The sequence below is a fragment of the Branchiostoma lanceolatum genome, chromosome 17, assembly GCF_035083965.1.
Source record: "Branchiostoma lanceolatum isolate klBraLanc5 chromosome 17, klBraLanc5.hap2, whole genome shotgun sequence".
In the NCBI taxonomy this organism is placed as follows: domain Eukaryota; kingdom Metazoa; phylum Chordata; class Leptocardii; order Amphioxiformes; family Branchiostomatidae; genus Branchiostoma; species Branchiostoma lanceolatum.
In genome coordinates, this window is record NC_089738.1 from 12,643,135 (window position 1) to 12,669,144 (window position 26,010).

The window sequence follows — 26,010 nt, forward strand, 5'->3', positions numbered from 1 at the left end:
ACAGAATAGACTCGGGAGCCAATGATATAGGTTTGGATACCAGGCCACGGAAAAACTAAGTTAACTACAATGGCATCCAGGCTAAGCTGCAATACAGATGAGCCTAAAAAGTATTTATAGTCAATATAAGGAATTCATCATGTTGGTACCAGGTAGCACGTTATCCCTTTTTCTTTCACGATTCCACTCGAAGGGCCTTCTTTATGCAAGCCTTTAGTTGGAGAGTCTATAGACTACAAAGTTCCCGCTGTGAGGTCACAATAGCTAAGGAGCTTTTAACAAAACAGGAAATGCTAAGAATCTTAATATCTTACTTGCCTTTGGAAGTGAACTGGAACACTCAAAAACTGTTACAGCTTTTGTGAGTTCACTTCCAATGGCAAATAACATGTTTCCTGTATTATATTCTGGATACTACTACTACTACTACTATAGGATGAGCACTTTCCATGAATATGTACCTATGGTGTTCTCCAGGAAGAGGTTAGGCTTCAGTTGGTTTTGGACGTCTTTTCAGGCGTTTTTGTCACTTTCTATTTTGTGATATGTTTTCTTTTCTGTCCGCCAGCTAGAAATGGACAAAAATGCCTAAAAAGATGTCAAAAACCGCAGCAAAAACCAGCCGGAATCTAACCTCTGCTTGAAGAGTACCTATGGTGCCAATTTCATGGGAGAGTCCAGAAGTGTTGAGTGATTGACAGGTAGGTGGAGAGACTGTTGACATTGATGGATCATTCAATCCTCACCAGTAAAACCACTGGACTGGTCCATTCTGTCCAGTTTACAGGGAGGGACAGCATCTTACTTTTCTGATGAAAAGAAAACAGCTGCAGCTGATGAGTTTTGATGATATAGTGTATAAAATCTCTTAAAGCTGACGAGTTGATGACTTTTTTCTTCAGCAAAAAGCAAACAAGAAAAAAACGTTTTGTGGTCATCTAATTAATACTGCCAATGGAATCATATAGTCCTACAGGCTTTAGATATGAAGGATATGTCCTGTTACTGATATGATAAACATTTTTAATACCAGCCACGGTCCCCAAGTATGTCCTAATTAGTAGACACTGGGTGGCGGCAAACCTCACATCATCCTGCACAGGAAACTAACAGCATTATAGATTTGGGGACTAATCCGGTAGGATTAAGATATCTTAGTATGCAAAATCACAGGCAGTAAGATAAGTAGGATGATACTATCTGAAAATAGAAGTCTAATTTGCTAAAGTAATAATTATGTGTTTGTCAATTCTAGTTCGACATCAAATTGATATCTTGCTATTTGCCATAGTTGTACAATGTGTACCTTATTAAGCTGAACTTCAAGTGTACACTTTTTTTAGCATTGTGTAGATGTGACATTAAAGTTCCTTGAGATTAGCTAAAGCATAATTCTACTTGCTTTCTTTAAGGTTTGCGAGAATTGCTAAAGATATTTGGCACAACTCAAGAAAGTTAACAGCAAATCTAAGTCCAATTTCACAATTTCAACCCTGAGTACAAAGATTCAAATTAAAGTGCAATGCAGAGAATCTCAGTGTAAATACTTTCCAAGAGACTTGGTACACTGAATACGAAATTTATGCTTGAGGCTAATCATTTGGGACATAATTAGAACCTACAAAATGATTTGGTGGTGCCCACCTTGGCATAGGGTCCTGGAAGAGATCAGAAGCCCAACCCACACCCATCTACTAATCAGCCCTGCTGGTGAAAAGAGGCCATTCAGAGGATGTTGTGAGCATTCTCGCTTCTACTCAATCAAGAACAACATCAGAAAGAACTGTTCATTCAAGGCTTTCACAAACCCCTTCTTAACTTTCTTGAAGTGTTACTTGTGACGAATTGATATCTGCCAGCTTTTCTTAAGAACGTGACAGTGAAAGTTTGCTGGAAAACTTTTTCCGAAAAGAGAAAGTTAAGAGGTAAGTGGAACCTGATGTTTGCTACATAACAACAGTTTGATTAATGGTTGACTTGAAGGGAACAACACACAGAGCATGGTTTCTTTTTGTTGTACCTAATGTTGTTAAAACTGTTGACATGCATGTACATGTAAGTTCAGGTCCTTGCAACTCGAGAGAGCTTGTCGTATCACAGTTAATTTCTTGTGAAAACAACAGCGGATGGCAGATCGACACTTTGCTCAGTCACTAAAAGGATCTCGAGGTCTTGAAGATTTCAAAAGAGCCTTTTGCCATTTGGCCATTTCTACACCATGCTGTTTAGACCCTCTATTTAGAAGACAAGGGCCGAAGAGACACCATGCTAGCTGCTTGGAGAGGGGTTGTAGTTTTACATTGATGCAATACTGCTGTAAACTTTGTGACAATTTGGCTGTTTGCAATATACTTTACCTTCAAGTCTAGTGGCTAAGTTACGCTAAGTTAGGACTTAGGAAAGGCGCCAAGCCGTTCGATTTCTCTTGTATGTGCTAGTTTTATTTCAGCTTCATCAAAGTTCGCTTTGCATTTAGTTATCTGTTTTGCAAACTTTCCTATATGGTCGTCATTACAGTCGGGCTTCCATCACAAATCAGCATTTGTTTCGGACCATCGCTTTTAGGTGGGGCATGTTGAATGCTGAGGAGCCAATACTGAAACAGGAGATGCACATGAAAGCAGAGGGCCTGCTTAATTGTATCTGCTGCTGCTCCTGGATACCATGTATGCTACTGAAGAACTTTTTTCTAGAATGGCCCCATATTTCTAAAAGAGAATTGCAATATCAATTCTATTCTGATTGTATGTTTTCTTTTGACTGACAACCTTTCCAAGTAGAGTATAGTAGAGTCATCAACCATGAGTTATTTAGGGAACTGTAGAATAGTTTGGGTTACTTCTCATTTGATGTACATTATTGGTCTCTGTGCTATCTTTAGTCTCCAAGCAGATGTAAGGAGGAGACAAACTGTTGAAAAGTACTGGTATACTATAAAAAAGTTCCAATGTTTCGAACACAGGCATAAAACACTGGATCTTTACATCTGCTTGGAGATTAGGTTCTCCAGTGCCCTGTATGGGTGGTTCTCCAATTGCTCTTTGTCACACTTGCAGCACAGAAGAGAGGAGAGAATCAAAATGGTTGGAAACTCTGGACACCCCCTTGGCCATGACCTAGTTCTATTTTTTGTGCAGCCTCCAAAGCTCGGGGCAAGTGGCCTCTGTGTCCCACTCCAGACCTCAGTTCCTAAACCCTGTATTTACTGGTAACTAGGACGAGACATAATTACCATCTCCTGGCCTAGTTTCATTCAATGTAAAGCCTATAATCTAACGGGATATCATTCCGCAATCTCAGTTTCACTGAGAAGCAAAGTCTTTCAAAACAGCAGACTGACTGTATTTGATCGCAGTATTCTGTAACTTCAGCTGCAGCTTAAAACAGTATAAAATCTGTTAGACTGAAGATATTGATGGACAGATGCTTCCAGGGCTTCCGGATTGCCCTGAAGAGCAGAGCTTAGGGAATAGAATAATTTCTAACCAGTAGATAGCTCCTCTGAATTCAAACATCAATGTAAATGCAGAAATGTTTGCAGTGGTTTTATGTTCGCAGTTTTTGCAGTGAAAGTTTTTTGCAGTGGACTTTCATCGCAAACTTTAAACCACCGCGAAACTTTTTGCCCACCTATGACTGTAGTGCTACTATTGTTTCAACCGTGAACTTAAAACCACTGGGAACACTCCATTTTCTCTTAACCACAAAATAAAAACCAGGCAAACTCAAATACATTTACAGTAATGCGTATTGTATCAACTGGAACTTGAAACACCTTCAAAAGCCTTCGATCCCTCCTACCACGAAATCAAGCCCCTGGAATTCCAAACGATTTACAAAACTTAAAAGATGAGGAGCCTTCAGTACTTTGCCATTAAAACCACAGGGTGAGATTGACCTGTTTTCATCTTGTGCCCCTGTAGCAAATCAATTCCTCTGTAACAAATCAGCAGGATGGAAGTGTGAGTCAGACGTGTCACCTGTCAATCATTCAGCGGGGACCCTTTGATCCGGCTCAAGTTGAGACAGATGTCCCTTGAGGATTCTGAGTGATACCTGCCAGGCTGCCTCTAAATTAAGTACAACTGCACATTCAAAGGAAGTACATTCCACAGTGTATTACAGTATTAGTCTTAGTTAGTAATCCCACACACTGTGTGCATCCTAAAAGCTTAGAATAAAAGCTTGACATAAGGGGTCCTGCATGAGCATGATGCATAGAGAGCATCAGCCACAGTACTTTAATTCTAATAGATGCAATTCGTAGCTATAGATCATTCAAATTTGACAGAGTGTAATCGGTATATTTAACGTAATGCGAAATCGCACTGTTATTTGCACACCAGTAGACAGAACCCGAAGAACACACACACAAAAAGAATGATCAAGTGATGCATCCTCTCTTGACAGTGCTGTTATCGGCTGTCTCCGTTTCTTACTGTGACATCGTGTCAAAAATGCAGGAAATGCCATTTTAGAAGCTTGAATTATCAAAATTGGGAGCATGTCCCTGGACCGCCCCAGAGTGCCTGCGCCTGGAGTGCTCTCTCGCGCTTCAGCGCTTGCCATTCCCAAAAGTCTACAAAAGACCTCCCCAAGAAAACAAAATCCTGGATAAGGGCCTGAATTAAGGGTAGAAGAGAAGAGATATGTAGCGACTGCCTTTCTGAAACTAATTAAGCTAATACTTAAGAACATTGATGCAGGCCATCTTATGATTGTGACGACTGTGCAGGCAGTCTAAAAATGGAGCAGCGCTGAAAGTGATAAACAGGTGAAATTGTGTCATGGCCAACTTGGCTAACCTCAACCTTGGACACCAGGAACCAACTCATTACTGGAAAGGAACAGGAGGAACCTCTGCATTCTGTAATGGGCAACATTCGGTCATTAGTTACGACGGTTGGCCTTGCTCTCCTGCGAATCAAGATCTAAGTCGATTAGACTTCGCGTGACTGGTGGGTGCGCTTATAGCATTTCCGATAGAACATTCAATGCCGAGCATTGTCAATGGTTTAATACCCAATTAGTGTTCAAGTGTTAAGGATTTATTTTTGTGTGACAAACAATGTATCATAATGTATCACCTTGTTCAGCGGATATATAACATGCCTTTGAGGTAATCAAGACATCATTAGGTGCTACAAACGTTAAGTTAGAACAGTCTACAAAGTATGATCATACACTATACTTTCTATTATATGTTCATTTTTCTTCACACCATGCTGTCTGACATGTAGAGGAGTAAAAAAAAAAACCTTAATCAAAGCAGAGTGGAAGTACTGATTGGAGAATATGTAAAACCCATGGGGGGTTGTGGGTGCACATGACCTTGACGACCTGACATCCTGTTTGCCCTCCAGGTGTCTTTACACAAGTGTTCCGCAGATATTTGGTGTCTTCCGCAGATCTTTGGAGTTTTCCGCACCTTCTTGTTAGTCTAAGTTTTAGATCTTATTCCTTCCTGTATGTTTGGCCTTGGCACAGTTATATTGTCTCTAGTCTGGACTGTGTACGATTTAACGATTTGTTTTCAGGTAATGTAACGAAGGTGGTAACAGCTGGCCAGGCATTACTACATGTGTATTGTGTGCCAACAAGCAGCTGGCAACAACAAAAAAAGAATTACAATCTTCCAGGCTTGAAATACCACCTGTATATAGGGTTAGTGCAGGTGAAATTGGAGCTGTGCAGGTATTTCTGATATCCAGCTCAATTTTTTTCTCGGGAAGCCCTTTCAGTTTGAAGGAGCTTTAGGCTTATGGCTTCAAGTTGATTTTGCAAAAGTTTTATGGCACCATTCAAGTTTTGATTTTTAACCATCAAGTGGGAGCGAATGGTTGAAATTTTTGTCCATCTAGGAGCAGCAAATTTATATCCAAGAACAGATGAATGGACCCTGGAGAGAGCCCTGACCTGAAATCAAAGTTTGTGAGTTCAGGTTTCCGAAGAAGAAGAAGCTGGAATAGGATGGATGCCACCAGGCTAGCCTTGTGGCATGTACCTCATCACCTTCTCAACAGGTGGCATAGAAACTCTCCTGACCTCTTGACCTTCTCTGTGACCTTCATAAGGTTAGCATTACATGACACAGTGCCCTTGTTACACTGAACAAATCCCTGAGACAATCGCATAAATAATAGTGATAGAAATGTACTGACAACATAAGAGGGTGATGATGTCTTTTTTGGCGACGCCTCAGGGGCGAGCCAAATTTTTACTATATTGTGTGCAGATTGCAAGAATTCTAGGAATTGTACAGGAATGTAAAAGTCCATGGGACGATAACTCAAGAATGCCTGGATGTATTGTCTTCATATTTTGTAGGTGGGTAGGTCTGTGGGAGACTTTGTAATGCTTGGATTTTGGGCCCCCTAGCGACTTTCTATGGTACTACAGGGGAACTTTCACTTTTCAAATCTCATCTTCTGAACATGCTATAGTCATGATTTTTAAGTGGTGGATAGCTCTTTGTTAGAAAAATATGTCCCGTAGATTTGGACCCCCTAGTGGCTTTTTTTGGAACTGCAGGAACTGATTTCGACTCAAACTTTGAAAGAGAATAATGCAAGAAGGGGATGACGGATCATCATAATTTTTGGTGTGTAGATAGCTTAAGTGATGATTTACATAATCATATGCCAATTATGTAAATCAATATCTGATGTGCATAATTAATGAGGACAGTTAATAAATCAGTTGAATTCTATTATAGGACTCTCAAACACATGACATATGTAACTGAGAAAGAGATAAATATCGATAGATATCAATTATGCAGATTGATACTTAATTTGCATAATTAATGACAAAATACTATAAATCCATAGTGGTAAATGATGGGGATTTCATTTTTGCACCATTTGGAAGTTAAGTAAATGTGGCCACTATTAGACACAAATCTTGCATAGAGGGCCTCATTTACATAATTTATGAGGAAATGGTACGATATCTTTTTCTGTGAAAACAAGATTTTCGTACATTAGACAACTTGTGTTATTCTGGTAGAGAAGGTGATCGACTGATATGATTTATGCGAGGTCCTTATTTGCATGTGGGCTAAAAACGAAAACGTTAACAGAGACCACCGTCGCCATGGCAACATCTTTTTATGTTGCCAATCTTGTTTAGCTTTAGGAACATTTCTTTCTACGAAAAAGTGGTAAAAGTTGAAAGAACAACTCACATAGCAATTCACTCACAAACCTCTCTTTTTGAAACCTTTCTTTTGGTAACCTTTCCTTTTGGAAACGGACAAAAATTGATTGGCAGATGCCATCCATATACTATAGACTGTATGATGCAAACTCCGATGTCCAAGGCTGTAATGGCCCCTCCCCTGTCCAATGTTGGCGGACGCTATAAATGCGATTCAATCAGGCTACCATCCATATAATGAAGTCAGTGTGGTCTTTATATTAAGAAAATTCCTCTTCCATTGATTTAGGGACCTCATGCCAACTCATTAAGAGATAGTACTAGTGGAAGCATATGGAGAGAAAGAAGACTGGGACAGTCAGATGATATCAGTGCTAAGGCATCAGGCCAGATGTCAGATACACTTTCCAGACTTCAAAGTGGTTACCAGTCATTAAATTTTATTCATGAGTTGACCTCATCATCAGGCCACAGCAAGTAAACATTATGGATGACATCACCTGCAGACTCCAAATTTAATGCAAGAGTGCGAAAGAAAGGTGGGGACAAAAACAATAAGGGCTCCCTTGGAAATCAGTTATTCAGTTAAGTGAAGGGACTACCCTTAAATTAAGATTTAAAGATAAATAATAAAAAAAACAAGATGCCTAAATTTTCAAATAGAGACCTTAAACGTTGCAACAAGAACTGAAGTGACAAAACATGGTATCACAGCCAGAAAGACTACATGTACCTCACTACCTCACTAAGACTACCTCAAGACTACCTCACTCACTACCTCAATATTCAAGGCAATATCAAATGACATATTTTCCAACAGAAAAAGACCAATGGTTAGTAGAACCAAGGAGGTTATATAGATCCTGTCTATATAACCTCCTTGGTAGAACTGGGGTCGGTACAACACCCCTAAGCTGGCTTGTAGAGAATGGTCACCAGGCTAATGTGCAATGTATATGCACATGTTCAGGCTACCTAACTCCTCCGGAATACTTTGCACTCTATATTTGGCTAAATTTTACAATTTCGTTTTGTCACCAGTCTGGTAGAGACTATGAATCAACTCCCCAGTTAGCAGATGTCATCTATAACATTAGCCTGGGTGCCAGACTGTTTCCAAGGCCTACATAGTCATGTACAGGCCAGCTCCTTAGGATAGGCGAACATGCCCACAAGGAAATTTTACCACAGCTTTACAATCCACTTTCAACTTCACTTTCAACTTGGCCAACACCTGTTTCTTGTTTGTTAATCATTGTATAGGCCAGCTCCTCAAGTCTTAGGGCCAACATGCCCAAACTGAAATTTTACCACGGACAGCTTTAGACTTTCAACTTTTCAACTTCACTGTCAACTTGGCCAACACCTGTTTCTTGTTGGTCAATCATGGGCTCATTGGACTTAGATTTATCTATGTCCCTCTAACTTCCAGTGTTGAACTTAACTTTCAACTTTACTTTGAACTTGGCCAGCATCTGTTCCTTGTTTGTTAATTACAGACTCGTCAGATTTACATGTAGATTTATGTTACACCAAAGATTGGAATTTCTGCTTTTCCTCCCCCCTCTGGTCTAAGTACTGTAAAGGGGTAAATGTTCGTGGTGATTTTATGTTCACAGATTTCGCTGTGTCCTCTTCACCATGAACTTAAAACCACTGGGAAAATCTTTGCTCTGTCTTTTGCCTCAGCCTACCCCCTTGTTTCAACAGCAAACTTAAAACCACCGTGAACACTCCATTTTCTCCCTACTGTGAAGTTAAATTCCTACAAACATTGTCCAGCCCTTGTAGGGTAACACCTCATGTTTCCTCCCCCCCCCTGCTGACCTCAGTTACGTAAACTTGAACCATTTGTGCACAATCTAGTAAAGGGTTGTGACCTTCACAGACCTGGAGCCTCAAGGGCATCTGGTCAAGTACAGCTGACATCATAGAAGGGATGTTTTTCGTTATCACCAGAAAAACAAAGATAATTGTGACCTAAAGGGTTAGCTTAGATTAATGACTCTTTAATGTGTTATAACAACATGGTGTGATGTTCATTATGGTCCTAATAGCTTACCCTAAACATGAGTACTTCTGGCTTCAAAGAGCCATCTGACAATCATTTTACAATCTCATAGGGTGACAAAACCCTAAGTTGGTGAAAGGTCATTTTGTAAAACTAATTCAACAAGTATAGTCAAGTCAAGTGAAGTATAAAGTCTGCCCTCCCATATTGCGACCCAAAAAGTGCCCAGATTTCATCAAAAAATCGCACATATAAGGCTTTTCACTCAGGTTTAAACCCTCACTGTGGGGCTTAGGCTTAGGCACAGACCCAATCGGTTGTGTCACACCTTTAGGTCTTGTTCATCACAGGCTTAACTACAAATGACATAACTGTTCCACAGGAAATTTCTTTCTATGAAAGAGCTACATGTAAGATAATGACACAACACTACTAAATCCAATACTACCTCTGGGAGAAAATGTTAGAAAGGGTTCTTTCTTAGAAGCCAAGAGGGATCAAAAGGGCAGACAAAAAATACCAACACATCTAGATGGTAATAATGAAGCCCTTGTTTCAGTAAGTTACCAATTTGGCATCATTTATCAAATTCCATAAGTAAGATTGTTAGTTTAGCCTACAAAGTACTTGAAGCTACTTCCCATTTGCAACATAAGAATGAGACCTTACATATGTCACCTGTCAGAGTAACACATTACATAGTGGGGCAGATACAGATGGACGTATGCCAAAAGAACATGGATTTGCAGGATTTGAGGTCCATTTGCTTGGCTTCCGTGTATGTCTCAATGACGGAAACTTAATCATTACAAATGGACTGTCTTAACCCATGTTAACACAACAGTGTTGGTTGGAGATTTTCCAATTCTCAAAGTAGAGTTCTAGATCTGTCACTGTGTCAGGGTGCCAGATACAAGATAATTCAGAGTCAGCCATTATATAGATGGGGATTTGCAGAACTCCAGTGCAATAAGCCACATGTCTGAAAGCTGGCTTTGTTTTGTAACCCTGGTTTTCTACATCTGTATTTTGAACTTTAACTACAGAGATGTTCCTAGCAAAGTCTAACACCGTAATCTCCAAGCAGATGTTAGAGGTGGACAATTATAAAGTCTTCTGACTTTAGGCTTTTGGCAAACATATTGTGGAAGGAAAATTTATCACGATTGTAACAAACTTTGGTGACATTGACTACTTACAGACAACACAGGCTGAATCCAACGTTGATAAGATAAGACCTCAGTGGTGGAACAAAAAAGGACATTAGACTTAAGCTGTTACACCCACCTAACCACAGAACCAACCATAAACACCACCTAACCACAAAACCACAACATCAAAGCATAACAAGGCTGGACATCTGGGTTCACTTTCCTGAAGGAAGAGTCCTAGGAGTCATTAGAGACAGAAGCAGCCTTGAAAGCGGCAGTCTCTCTCCCTCCTCTTTTCTTTGGAAAGTTGGTTATTTACATAAAGAATGATGAAGATTCCACAGTTGAGAGTTTCTCCAGGACAGAATATTGAGGATAGCATACTTGCCAGTGCTTCGTAATTCTAGGATAACTTTTTAGGGCAATAAGGACAGTATATGTACCGTCTGAAAACTTCCTATAAACATATGTGTTGGACAGATAGACTGAAAGAAGGTTTAAAAGAAAATTCTTCGCTAGGTCAGCTAGCTGTCGAAGGAGAAATTCTATTGGACTCAGGGAGTGTCCTTGACCTACTGGCCTTGAAAAAAAGAGGATGTGCCAGTTTGACAGACTGGTTCTTACATTTGTATGATCAGTCCTCACTCCTGACTCACCTATGACATTTAGTGCCTTAGGGATAAAAGAAAGATGATTTTACACAAAATTTGTCGCTAGCTCAGCTGTCAAACAAGAAACTCAAATGGACTGAAGGAGTGGCCTTAGCGAGCAACTCAAGCCTTGCTAGGAAGAGGATTTGGCAGTTTGACAGACTGGTTCTTACATTTCCATGATGAGTCCTCTCCTCTGAACTTGATGCTCCTTAAGATTTTCAGTGCCTTAGGGCTGAAAGTAAGAAAACCAGAAATTCAGTTGGAGTCAGAGTGTGTCCTTGTTGGTGACCGACTAGCCTTGCAAATGAAAGAGGAGTATTTGGCAGTTTGACAGACTGATTGATTATTATGAGTCCACAAGTCCTATCTTTTGCACTTGATACTCTTCAAGATCACAGTTCAATGTCTTAGGGAATTGTTTGAAACATGTTCCATTTCTGAGCCTTTTTCAGATTTGGCAGTTTGTCAGACTGATTCTCATGATGAGTCCACAGCTATATATGCACTTGATGCTCTTCAAGATTACAGTTTAATGCATTAGGGTATTGTTTAAGTCATGTTCTACTTCTATAGGCTTTTTCAGATTTGGCAGTTTGTCACACTAATTCCTATGATGAGTCCATAGCTTTTGCACTTGATGCTTTTCAAGATGTACAATGCCTTAGGGCCTCATTTGACTCATGTTCTACCCGGTATTTCTTAGGCTTTTTCAGATTTTGCAGTTTGACAGACTGATTCTTATGATGAGTCCACAGCTTTTGTACTTGATGCTCTTTCAAGATCACAGTTCAATTCCCTAGGGCCTCGTTTGAGTCAGATTCTATTTCTTAGGCTTTTTCGGATTTGGCAGTTTGTCAGACTGATTCTTATGATGAGTGCCCACCTATGACCTTGATGGCCTTTAAGATGTTCAATGCCTTATTAGGGCAGAATTTGAGTCATGGCTTTCTTGAAGGATAAGCAAGGACATAATATAGGATGTCCTTGGGATAAGAGACTTGATCGTCTAATTTTTTTTACTTTTTAGGATTTGTCAGCTTGACAGACTGATTCTTACGATTATACCTCGCCTTTCAAGTTTGAACTTGAAGCTGTTCAGACTGCCTTGTCCATATGCATAGAATAAGAAACTTCTTTACATTCTCTTACTACATTACATACTGTGTGTAGTCTCTGTACTTCATTAGACACCAGAGTATTCACACTCCTCATCCATTGCGGGTGGATTGGGATGTACCTTACACGTACATGATTGTGAACTTCCAATTGGCAAAGCCTAGCAGTTTCTACATTCCATGATCCAGTAACTTACAAACCAAATGACTTACGTGTATTCACGGGCACGTTTTTGTGAACTATCTGCCATCCCCACAAGTTTACATGTACATGCCACAGGTCCCTGTTGTTGAAACAGCCCTGCAAGTCTGTAGTCTTAACCCCTATCTACATCACCTGGAAAAGATTCCCCATGCCTATCTATGTCCTGATGAGAGCCTGGAGCAACAGTGTCAGTTTCTATAGCTGGTAGACAAAAACACACACTGAGGAGACCTTGACATAGATACATTAAGTCTTTACTGAACCTCCTGGTCAAGTGGAAAAAGTCGTAGAAATAGGCCAAATCAGAGAAGATATGATTGTCAGGGACACTGATCTTGCCTTCTAGCACAAATACCAGTCTTCAATGAGGCAAGTACTCTCCAAGCAGAGGTTGAATGGGCAGATCGTCACCGTTTTATCAAATGCAGTTGTTTTTTTCGAATGGGCTAGCGAAAAAAAAGGCATATGATAAAACGTTGACGATCTGCCCATTCAACTTCTGCTTGGAGAGTAGAGGCAAGATCAGGGATGTAGGACACTTTGGCCCTTTAGCAACATATATTCCGACCATGGCTAATCAGAACAACTTAATTGGCCCAACATCCTGGTCAACTCGGCCCAACCCTACTATCTGTTCCTCTCGAAAGTCATGATCAATTTTGTTGACAAGACCTTTAATTTCAGCAAGTATTTCAGTTGCGTTGCTAACAGATTTTACTGCTAGGATAATTATCAGAAAACTGTAACTTTGCAGCATTTAAATTTCAAGTTCGCTGTGTCTTCAATTTTGCGATTGAAACAGCAGAAACCAGGGGAAATGTTTTCAGGTGCGAGGAATTTGCGTGAAAGGTCACTGCAAAACCCCACGATTTACAAAACACTGCAAATGCAAGTCAAGATCTACAGTATCAGTAGAGCAATGTCACTGATTGATACATCTCTTTCACAATATGTGTCTTTGATAGACCTAAAGCGATACAGACCAGACAACAGTGTACACAGAATGTATCACTCCATGTCGGTCCTGTCTACCCAACCGCACCTGAGCAAACAACAACTGTCCCAGTTTCACACAGTCAGGTAAACTATGGTCCATGGGAATGTCCCTGAGATGCTGGCTTGTGTACATGCTGGAACTTTTGAAGTCCTTTTTGATCTAGAAGACACTAAGAAAAGATAATTAAGAACAACTGTCCCAGTTTTACAGTCAGGTAAATTACAGTCCAAGGGTTCCAAAGATGCCGTGCTGCATGTACAACAATGTGTTGAAGTGTTGTTAATTAAAGTACGTTTTGATCTAGAAGACACTCTAGGAAAAGATGGTATTGAAACTAGAATCTATACTTTCAGACATCAGAGACAAATTGATAAAAACTGAGTAATAAAAGGTAACAAAATAACAAGAATATCTACTAATACTATTGGCTATCATCTTCTTTCAGAAAGTTACAAATTTGGTAATAACAATGAAAAAGAGTGCTGTAAGTAAACATTCTTTGAAACTGTGAAAAGCGAACAATATGATTCTACAACTCATGTGGTCTTTGAAATAATTGACAGTTGAAGTAGCCTGTATTACACAATCATGGATGTGAGGGGCTAATTGGAGCCGGGTTAGTCACGCTAACTGTTGAACATGCCAGAAGGTGAAAGTTAGGAGTAATTGCCACTGAGAGTACAAGAACTTCACCTCCCAGCACTTCAAAGCCACAGGAATATGGCAAAGGGAAGTCCAAGTAGACACAGGGGAGTAAACTGGCCACAATGTTGTCTTTGTAATTTCCTGGATCATTTCCTGTGGAGTAGTTATTCCTACAACAGCTGTTTTTACTGATAACTCACCATGCAGGGCCAAATAAGGGGTTCTCTAGATATTAAAGAAACCACTTCTAACGGCTTTATCTCTTTGACGTTTCAAAGCTTGGAGGGGCGGTATCTTGTCATTTTTAACCATCCATTAGACATCATGAACTTGGGATCACTATGCATTTTACTCTTTCTCTCACTCTCCTTGAGGAGATGACCCATAATATTTTTCTGATAGCTGATATACCCCTATACTCTTTTCAATAAGTGTGTTGGGTTACTTTACAATGTTCTTTGAACTTTTAATGCTGATTAAAGATGTCATCAATTATTAGGTATAATAAGAGGTGCACTTTTGACTTTTCTTTTAGCATCTTGAAGTTGAATGAATACTGTAGTCTTGAAATGTTTGCGGTGGCTTAATTTTTGTGGAAAACTCTTACTGCAAATTCATCACAGCGTTGATATGTATTTCCAATGTTCAAATGTATGCTACTACTGTATTACTGAACTTTTTCAACTACAAATGTAAAACCATGCTGCAACTTCCATTGCGAAATTAAGTCACCGTGGAAATAAATGAGTTTACAGTACATTCAGTTAGAGATCTACATGATGATGGCAGCTGAGAAAGGTGCAATCTGAGTAAAATAATCATCATTATCATGGTACAAATTGTACACCCGTCTAATCAACACAGACTTATTTGCCCCACCCTGAACACTTTGAATGGAACGGCCCATCCAATACTGATGTTGGCTGACATGTCAAACACTTCCCCTTCGGAGAGAGGCTGTTTGATCTTTTATGAGCCTGAGAAGAGCATGATAAAAGCTACAGGGAATTTTCCCACATCTGTTCACAGCTTCGGACTGCTAATTTACAAATGAACACACAGTTGAGTCCTCATTTTGAAAAAAAAAAAATCTTTAAAAAAAAGATGACAATCTAACGTTATAATTCCTAACAGTTCATTTGGATTGAACTTTTCAGACCAAAAAATTTATCTTATGTGTATCAGAAGAAATTCATTTGTAGACTCTTTGCTGCACTTTTTCTTCCACATTTTAAGTTTTCAGCAGGAAGGAAAAAGAGTCATTTACAGATGAAACAATGGTGGTAGCAGTTATACAACTGTATCAGCGCGGTACAAGACAAAACATACATGTAATAATTGTTCTCGGTTCATTCAGGACAGTCTTTCTCTATAGCCACAAAATTTATTGTTTTCTTGTTTATCTCAGTGAAGAGTGTATTTTTCTTTTCACTTTGCTGTGATGACATCATCATCATTAATCTTCTTCCAAGAAAGGCTGAACATCTTGCGACTTGAATAAGGGTATGTTGGACTGTACCATTAGTATGCTTTAAAAGGGGACAAACAACTTAAACTAATAGTTGACGTCATACTGTGTTATGGGAATTTGAATGTGAAAAGATAGACACTTTCCAATATATTGTAATGTAGTTTGTCATCATCTACATAATTGCATAATTTTTCCTAGAGGAAATAAAAGTTCACTTGGCTTCCCCATATGGGGGTTGGTATCTCCCGAGGCACATTCTTACCTGACAGTTCCCCAAAGTTGCATGGGTACAGGCAGGGGCTGTGTCAGTGTGTGTGAACACAGTAAAGTTGTGTCAGATTCTTCAGCTTCCGACAGACAAGTACAGGTATGTACAGAATGCTTTCTTCACTCATTCTCTGAAACTTTACAAGATTCTTTTTAAAAATCCTGTATTGTAGCCAAAGGCCTTATTACAACTTGAGCGACTTTGTCAGATGTTTCGAAGGAGGATTGGAAAGATGTCCAAAAACTGGCACACCTACATCCCTAACCTACATTGTAGCTGGCAATATATATGGCTGCACCTGTCTTGTCCTACAGCTACCAATTTCGTGCACTTATATTGAAGACGCAGCACACGTGTAGCATTCTACATCTCTTCCAACTAGCAACCATTATTCTTTTCCAAAGTGACATTGACATGCAGTAAAATGAACTAAAAAAGAACACAACTTTTAAAACATTTTCCCTAGCTTCAATCATTTTTTATCTGGTAATTTTACACTTTGGTAAACCAATTGGGGATTACCCAATCAAGAGTAACTAGACCATGCCAAATTAAATCAAGATAGAAATCAGATATTGGCAGGTCCCTTCTGAAGTTCTGACTCCAATCAAGGGTGATCATTGGGACACTAACTTGTCTTTCAATTCATATAGCTCTTCTTCAACAACGTTCAGTCATGCACTGGCATATGTAACTTATCAGTGTATGTGAAAACTGGACAAACTATGAAACACTGTACAATAATTGAAATTTTTCATCCTGAGTAATTGTGTGTTATCATCAGAGGTGATTTCTAATGTAAACATAATCCTTGCACAGTTGGAGTGGATAAACATGGAAAAACAACATGTGATTTTGATCAACACCTTGTTTTTACTCATTGGCCCAAACCGGATGGAAGGAAGGGTTTGAAAACAAACAAGTTGTTGAATTGGTCTCTGTTGTGGTATATGGTTAGCATTTTAAAATGATACTCCCATACCGTTCTTTTCCTAATCATGCACATAAGCATGTAACTGTGCCATTGAAGAAACCTGTGCAGTTTTCTGATCTTCAAGCAGATGTAGGGAGCAGAAAAAGCTCATGTTTTTACGCATGTTTTTAAGCTTTTTCTATGTCTGTTTAGTAGTCTTTTTTACTTATAAGTAATAGTCGTACTATAGTAATACTTATAGTCATTTTTACTTATAAACAGGTATGTAAAAAAAAAGCCTCAAAACGCTTGTAAAACATCTGCTTGGAGCAGGGCTCTCTTCAGGACACATCCCTCCATCCCTGAACGGAAATTTGCTTGTTGAGACGGACAAAAATTTCACCCCATCCGTCAACAAAATCTGAACTTCATGACATAAATTTGATGAAAATGAAAATTAACAACATTTCGAGATCCAAACAATGAGAGTGACGGAAAAAAAATCTAAAGCTAGAGACAGCCCTGGCTTGGAGTTTAGACTCTTCAGGCATGGTGGTGAGAAACTTGCAATACAACAGTAGGAAAACACAGTGGACATAAACAAAGCTCAGACAAGACATAGAGGAATCCTTGCCTTAGATAGCCAAGGAAGCAGCTCAGGAGGTAATGATGCCGCCCTGTTGCAGCCTGTTTACCTCAGTCAACAACTTTCACTTCCTATTACTGTCAGGGCAGCTGTGCACCACCTTGCTGGCATTAGTAAACAGTCTTACCTCCAAGCAGATGTTGGAAGGCAAAATTGTAACCTTTTTTGTTACAAAAGACCTTCCCAGAGCAACAAAACAGAAGCTACTTTTCTAACATCTGCTTGGATATTTAGGAAGCCTGTTTCAGTGTTTGTAACAAAAACGGGGAGCTGGATAAATTTATGATTTTGCCTTCCATCTGGAGATAGAAGTATTATCTTTAGAACAGCGGAAGCAGTGTGCCCAATTTAGCTATTCTAGGCAGGTTGCCATTGGTTGACGGAAAAGCCACCGCCAATTTCGCACAAGAAAAACAAGATAAGGTTGTGGATCCCCTGCCAAAAGGTACACTCCGTGCAATGAGAACTGTTGGCACCCTTTGTATCAACTCCTTGCCGATAAACCTTAAACCTGCAGGTGATAAAATAAGACTTTTATCGAAACCCTTCCCTCAAGGAAAATGTCAAGGCTCACTCTTGTGGCTCTCATGTTCAAGGGCAATCCTTCTAAAGCAGTCCACGATAATCTTGCCCTACATTGTATGTATACCTCTCTCCATTTAGAGTGTCTTTCACTTGGGTTTGTTTGTTTGTCTTTTTGTTTGTTTCTTGGTTGGTTTGTTGGTTGGCTGGTTGGTTGGTTGGTTGGTGGGATAGTTAGCAGGTTAACTAAAAGAGGTATCAATGGATTCTTAGTTTAAGGCGCATCACAACAACTTAATCTATGGCATCATGTACATGTAAGAGGGCCATGGCCAGCTGACCTACAAGACGGATGGGCTTGAATTTTGATCCCGTAGGCATTTCCTGTTTGCTGTCAACTGTAGAATATGATCATATAAATCCAGTTGAAGAAATGATGCTGCGTTGGATGAGGTTTGCCCTTTTCCAGAGGTTTCTACAGTTTGCAGCTGCATGGCAGCTGGTACTGTAAAAGGGTTATGTTCACGAGGATTGCGGTAGGGAGAAAAGGGGTGTTGCGGACAGAAGACAGAAAAAAACATTTTCGCTGTGATTTTAAGTTCACAGTGAAGAGGTCACAGCGAAAACTGTGAACATAAAACCACTGTGAACATTTCACATTTTACAGTGTCCACACCCACTGGGCACTAAAGATTGAAGGTAAAGAGGGTCAAACTTAAAGCAGAACCCTTTTTTTAAGCCTTATAGTGCAATAAAACTTTGCTGTTGCTAACTTTTATAACCAAGCACCCTGGGTCATGATAACAGCTATTCTTCTTGATAAGTGTGTTGGGTTTCTTTAGATGCAGAGGTATGATGCTTGAGGCCACGATGACATGTAAGAAGGGAATAACTGTTGAAACAGAGTCAATAGGAGGCCCACCAGAAACACATTATGCAGTTATGTCACCTCATCAGTTCATGGGAGGCGGACGTCATCAGTAGACAGCCCGGCTTTGATCTCCCAGCCTCCCACCTGGGCCCTTCCCTGCCCCATAGGGTCTGTGTGCACCTCCAACTGGTAACTGCCCTGGCCAGGCTAAACACCTTTTAGTTGCCTATTAGAGTATGCTGGGGAAGGTTTTAATTGCACAAGGAAGGGTGAGGACTACGGCTGTGTACAGGTACAGATATATATACTTTTAGAGGTTTAAGAACAGGTTAATAAGAGGTATACATGTAGGTACAGGTAAAGAGGTTTAAGCCTCGGGCATCCAAATCTATCATAGCTGCAGAGTCTCTTCGTTGACTTACGCAAACAGCATAAAAGGATGAAGAGACTTGCCAGCTATAATAGGTTTGGATAGCAGCCTGAATAAAATAATGTATTATTGTAGATATCAGCTGATGTGATCACTTTTTGGTGGTATTAAGAATCCTGACTCTGTGTCTATGGTAATAGCCAGTCCACATAGACCAGATTTTATTGATCCCCTGAGTGGCCTTATTGGGTAGTTATGACTGTAATTTAAATGGCTTACTTTTGGTAATCTTTATAACTTTTAAGTTCCCTAACACTTGTTTGAACTTTTCAGAGTATAAATATACATAATGCTACCAGTTACATTTGTACCTGCAATTCTTTCTTAATGTTGACCTTTTTCCAATGATGATACATGGTGACACTTTTATCAAATACAGACGATTACCAGAGGAACTGGCATACACATGTATACCACAGACACTGGCATTTAGAAAGTGCTACGCCATTGACAGAACTGGCGAAAGTCATGCAAATGCATGCCGATAACCTACTTCTCAAAGGTTGGGTCTAAGGCATGTTTGCAAACTTGCCAACATCCACATTGCTCAGACTTTCGAATTCCCTGAAACCACACATTTTGAGAGGCAGCTTTTAACTCAAATCCATAAGGGAATCTACAATGTGTACAACGTTTTGATGCAACCCTAGGACGTTTTCAGACATTTTGAGGCGATGTTGATGTTCTGATGAAGATATATTGGATACCCTCAGAGTCAGACACAGTTGAAGGCATTCACCACAAGAAACGTCCAAAGATGCCAAAACGTCCAAGTGTCAGGAACACTCACATGTAAATGTCTGCCAGTTTGCCAACATCCACATTGCTAAGACAGTTGCTCAGACCTTCACCCAAATATTGTTTTCTGTTATTTTGTCATTTACAAGAATTGCATTTGCAATGATTAAAAACCTCCTACTGAGATATTTTCAAACAACATGCCTTCCTTGAACTGCATGAATGCCAAGGCGGCGGTTTTGTTTGAAGGTGTTTTGGGACAGTCTTTGGCCTTGAGGAAACACCTTGAACGAAAGCCAAACCTTAATGGAAAAGGCATGACTCTCCCCTACTAAAGACATAGATAAACTGCGGCATGTCGAACATAACAGGTGCGGACTTGTCTTTGTGCCACAGCCAATTGACTTTCACCGTGCAGCGGCCAAGTCCCTTCTTTCTCTTCGTTTCCTCGCAAATTGTCGCGACATCTGCATTCGGAAGCTGTCAGAATACTTTCAGGTGCTTCACATTTTTGGCAGAGCTGACATAGAGCAAGATTGGATTGAGGTTTTAAGCACAAAGTTGAAGGAATTAGCTTCTGTCCTCAGTATTTTGGCAACTGAAGGATGACAATACTTGCCAGCCAGTCTGCACGTAGTCTAGGACTTCTGCACCCTGGCAGCAACAGCTAGAAGCCATGCTTGGATGTCTAGGCTTTTTTCCAAAGAACATTTTTAGAACCTATTTTCAGGTGGTCGAATTTTTCTTCGTGGCCTTACCATGTTTACCAGCTACAGTCAAAAGTACTTTATTTCTTGTCTTACAGCTGATTTCGTTCTTATTTTTCCAGCTAGTGATTGAAGATGGCAGGCCCGCTTGTATTCCTGGTGATGTGTTTGTCTCTGGAGACAGCAAGGGCGCATCGATTCACCACTCCGTCAGACCCCAGCAGCCTACACAGCAAAGTCGCCATGTTGGAAAACCACTACGAAGAACTGCAGAAGAAATTCCGCATCCAAACCAACGTCTTTGAGGCCCAGAATCACAAACTGAAGAGCCAGCTGCGAAGCCAGGGTGGCAAGTTACGCGACCTTCAAGATCGGAACGACCGCCTCGAGAAGGAGCAGCAGCAGATGCTGAAGACTTTCTCTGATCTTAGTGCAACACTCTTCAGGAGTAAGTGGTCGGGACAGTCTGCCGTGCAGGAGATCCTGACCACGACCCCTCTGATCCCGAAAGCGAGCGGTTACGGGTGGAGTCTGGACCACATCATCCAGAACCAGACCAGGAAGATCGACCAGCTGGAGACGGAGAACAAGATGCTGAGGGACGTGGTGTTCAGGCTGCAGGAGAAAGGCAGCAGCATGGAGGCCATGCTCATCGAAAACAGCGCTCTCATCGCGCAGCTCCACGTCAGCGACCAACCGGGATTTCAGAAGGACCCGTCGAGGAGAGACGTTTCGGTCGGCAGCTTGGGCAAGCTAGTCGCCTCGCAAAGCGACGAAATCAGAACATTGAGGAGAATCTTCCACCACGCCAACGACACGTTGTCCCTGCAGAGACGACGACTGACCAGCCTGGGAGATCTCTTCCAGGGGCAGGGCATGGTCATCAGCAAGCAGGCGTCGGTGCTGGAGAGCCTGCGCAAGACGACGAAGGAGCTGGAGGCCGTGGTGGACAAGCAGGGCGCAGAGGTCGGGCAGACGCAGCGGGAGATGGAGGAGACGAAGCGGAACATGGGGATCATGGACAGACAGGTCCGAGAGCTGGACCTAAAACACTCCATGGTGACCACACAGTTGGGATGGAAATACAACCAGCTCAAGGTAGGACATTCATAATCTTAAAGCGACTTTCTGAGGCCTTTTATTCTTCTATTGGTTTTATTTTTCTCTCGTTCTATCTTTAATCCCATGGACAAAAGTATTCATAGAACACTGAGCCAGACCCTACATCTGCTTGGAGATTTGGAATTCAAAGGCTTGGAATCATCATTGTTGTGACAGTCCCGAAAACTCTTTTGTCCAGGGGCTTTCATTTAAGGCTTACTTTTTCCATAGGCTCCAACAGTCTTTGATGTGACCACCTCTTAGAAAAGAGGCCTCACAATTAGCAGTTCAGATCACACAATGTACAATATGCCTTTCTAATCCTGTAATGACTGCATGTTGAAGCCCATGAATTGAGCCTCCACCTAATAACAGTGCTTCTGCTCAACTATGGACCAGCAGGCTTGAAACTAACCTGGTATTGTATCAGCAGCGATGACAGGCTGGATTACATGCCCAAATCACTGGCCTGTCATCAGGGCAATTTCAAGAGAGCGCTTTGACCTACATAGCAGAAGCTATTAACTTCTAGGTTTTTGACCTCAAGTATAACCTCCAAGCAGATGTTGGGGTTGAAAATCATGATGTTTTCTGACTGGCTAGGCTTTGCTAACAGCCACTATGCCAGAGAAGCCCAGCCATTAAACGTTATGATTCTCAACCCCAACATCTGCTTTGAGATTACTAAAACAGACCATTTTCAAGACAGCAGAAAAAAGTAAATAGATGAATACTCAATACTGATCTGCCCCCAACTGGTATAAGGTGAGGAGGTTTGCCTTCCTCAAATTCCAACAAGACAGTTGTCTTTGATTTTTTTGAATGCATTTTATGTTGAATCCTCTCAGGCCAGGCCTGGCAAAAGCATTCTCCACAAAAAGCTAAACATTAATTTAGTTTTTTTTGCAAAGCTTGAATATTGGGAGCTTTCTGGTCACACATCTTACAAGTGGAAATGATTATTAAGATAAAGAATCCATTATAAAGATTGATGTTACCCTTGTACTTCTTCTGGAAAACCCATGGCCTTGCAATCTTCCTACAGGTGCAAGTGATTATGATGGGAGGATTAGTCATTTGGGCTTAGCCATGACTATACGTGGGCCTTTTATAGGATTCATCTAAACCTGTTGGTTAGCCATGGCCGCGGGTCTTTTTTGTCACAGATGCTTCAAGTTCGAGTAGTTCACACCAAGCTCAGGGTGACAAAACAACATGTTTTGGTCGCCCCCTGTGCTGTTCTTAAGGCCCACACACCACAACCTTCCTCAGAGCTTTGAATTTGGTCTCATTACCCTAAGGCTGTAATAGTGTGTTGGGGCTGGAACAGATTAAAGGAATTACCTGTTATTTAGTATGAGTTGTGGACAGTCTTGTCTATCAACGTAATCAATTGTAACAACCGTTTACTGTACACATGTACTATGTGGAGCCAGCGCCCCAAGGTTGCGCCCAGTCCTGGACACGACTGTCGCATCGTTCTATCAGAGGGGGACGTAAAGCTGGCGGCTTGAAAGGGGCGTCAAACTTCTGCACGTAAAAGAACCCAACACACAGTCACTGATCGAGAAGTGTAGTGTAGGGGTGAGCCGGTGTACTGGGCAAAAAAACGTGAGCCGTAGCAATGCCACAGTGTACTACTATAGCTGACGAAAAAGACTGAGGTTGGTCGCTTTACTATAGTGCAGACAAACTGGGCAATCCCTACAGGCAACTGTGTGTTGCATTAGTAACCATTTTATGGGTCTCGGCATCCAACAGGGCCCAAAAAATAGATGCTGGACCAGAAATGGTACCAAGGGCTTTTGGCTTACCGCTCTTCATTTGCCCTTGACCAATTCTACGATTGGCGGTGTCGAGAGCTAAGTGGTTAGGCTAGCAGACACGCGGGATCGAGAGGTCACAGGTTCGCTCCCTGGCATTTCTGGTTAGACCTTGTGTCCCTGCGAAAGGCACTTCACATGGCTTTCCTCTCTCCACCCAGGTGTAAATGGGTACCTGACTTTGGTTGGGGGAACATGTGCTAAAACAACATGGAGGGCTCCGCCTTCCATACCATGCCCCTACAGCCTCAAAAATGCTGTTGGACCTTTACCGTTTTTTCAGCTTAACTTGTACTGAGGACTGTTTTTAACTGTTGAATATGTTGTTCTGTAGAACATGGTGCCTGGAGGAGAAAACCTGCCTCCACTGACGATAGAGAAGCCACAGAGGACCAACAGTCTCCTGTCTCCTTCTACAGCATTCAGCACCAGTGACAACGAAGTCAGCACTCACGACATGCAAGGCAAGTTTGCTTCTACATGTACTTTCTTCTATATCTTCTCTGTCTTAAAGGAGAATGGTTCACATTCATTGTTGGAAAAAGACCCAAACATTGGAAGAAGAAAAATGCAATATCTATATACCATAGTATTTGGCCTAAAAAAGAATTCCTGACCCATTATTAGTGTGCTTGACTAAAAACAGAAGCCATAACGAAGCCGCATTGCACTTGACTACTGTACCTATACTTGGATACTTTATTTCCTCCAATAGCTATCATACAAGAAACAAGTAAGTACCTAATCTTCCTGAAGTACAGATTGAAACAACATACAACTGACAAAGTACATATTAATACTGTTACAGCTACCTAGATGAAAAAGCATCATGCTTTACCTTAATTGAGGACGACTGCTTTATGATCACAAATGTACTTTTTACCCTATATCATAACATAGATTTAGCCAGCCACCTGCAAGACCACATCAAAGACACTCGACTGCTGCCCGAGAAAGTGTCTAACCTGGACCGGACGGTCCGTGGGCACAACATCTTCATCACTGAGTTCCAGCGCAGGGAGACAGAGGTCTACAAGATGTTAGCAGAACATGAGAAAATCATCTCACAGGTGTGTTATAAGGGATAAGTCTGTTTGTTATAGAATGACACCCCCATCTTGAAAGTAGTGTGGTACAGTGGAATAAATCATGAAAAGCGGCCATTTAGTCAAATGCAAGATTTTAGAAGCTAGATAAAGGCACATCCACATGAGGCAGCTTGAAAAACTATCAATTTGTCTTTATGCCACCCTGTGCAGGTGATGCAGGCTACTGATGCCATCCAGCAGTACATCGCCATGTACATGAACTCTCAGGCCATCGGCCCCGAGCTGCGCTTAGAATGGGAGGATCGCTACAGCCTCCTGACAAGCGCCGTCACGAGTGTTACAAACGAGCTTAAAGACCTGAAGGCGGCCGTCGAGCCAAAAATGGATAAGGTGCGCGGAATCCCCGCAGTGCAGAGGTCGGTGGATGACATGGAGTACAAGGTGACTGACCTTGAGGACAAGGTCAGGAATATACAGTACACTCTAGCCACCCTGCCACGGCACTAGGGCTGCAATGGTTCACGGGACAACCCTCCGTCCTATCCAAGTATCAACTGACTGTACCCTGACAAAATATTCAATGCACATGCATATATCGAATGCATGGAAAGGACATGGTAAATGCAAGCTTGTTTACTGTCTTACTATTGTATTATACATTATGAGCTTTATGTAAAGCTGCAGTAACACAAGTTGTAGAGTACATGTATGTTAAGGATTGCAGTGGAATATTGGATGTCACAAAGAAAGGAGACCTGTTAAAACTCTAGATCTTGTCTTTGTCTTTGTGTAACTTCTGTATATGTACATGTAGATACATGAAACAAGAAAAGAAGAAACTTAACATAGTTTTCTGGTTTGGACTGTTACTACCTCAGATCTGTATTTTCAACATTAGCTGACGTAAACTAATCTTAACATAACCTGTGGACATTCTGGCAGAATCTTTGTGCCAGGTGAAAAATTTTCATATAGTATTGAGATGCCGTTACTCAGCTTATTACATGAACAGCTGTTTTCTGTGCCATATTATTGAGAAAAAAAATCACTGTCTCCAAACTGTAAATTAGAAAGATACATCTATAATATTTCGTAATCACAACTATAGCATAATACTTTAAGCAAGAAATGGTCTACTTAATCATATTTGTACAAGAAAGGCCATCTGGTGAAGCAATATCTTCAGGTAAGAGGTGGTTTTGGTTTGTTTGTTCTTTGATTTGTATTTTTGAACTGAAGGTCTTGTGTGATGAGTTTTTGACGGGCTGAAAGTGAAAGATGTAAATACTAGATGTTTAATGATATTTTTTGATATCAGTAATATTTCCTGCACTAGTTTTTTTGTGCGTCATATGATATTGTGTGGCATGGTGGTAAATAGTTGTATTTTTCTATATCTAATAAAAAGGTACTTGGCCTTGACCTGATTCTCATCAATACATATGCCTGACTTGTTTTACTTCTATTTACTGTAATTGTTAACTATAACATTAGACAAGGTACGTAATGGTTGACAATGAGAGATATCGGAAAGAG

The 26,010-nt window shown here is 40.8% G+C and overlaps 2 protein-coding genes across 4 annotated transcripts in view; one reads left to right on the forward strand and one right to left on the reverse strand.

Annotated features, from left to right (window-relative positions):
• Positions 1 to 26,010, reverse strand: part of LOC136422696 (uncharacterized protein C5orf34 homolog) — a 37,000-nt gene that overhangs the window by 2,751 nt on the left and 8,239 nt on the right. The window lies entirely within an intron of this gene.
• LOC136423159 (putative leucine-rich repeat-containing protein DDB_G0290503) lies at positions 1,694 to 25,913 on the forward strand. Of its 3 annotated transcripts, none has more exons than XM_066411207.1 (5): positions 1,694 to 1,925; positions 20,624 to 21,599; positions 23,760 to 23,889; positions 24,326 to 24,495; positions 24,685 to 25,913. In XM_066411207.1, the coding sequence occupies exons 2-5, from the start codon at positions 20,637 to 20,639 to the stop codon at positions 24,979 to 24,981; spliced, it is 1,560 nt and encodes a 519-aa protein (XP_066267304.1). In that variant the 5' UTR covers positions 1,694 to 1,925; positions 20,624 to 20,636; the 3' UTR covers positions 24,982 to 25,913. The 3 variants fall into 3 exon arrangements, with proteins under 3 accessions (XP_066267304.1, XP_066267303.1, XP_066267305.1); XM_066411206.1 differs by lacking the exon at positions 1,694 to 1,925 and adding an exon at positions 15,665 to 15,773; XM_066411208.1 differs by lacking the exon at positions 1,694 to 1,925 and adding an exon at positions 20,168 to 20,292.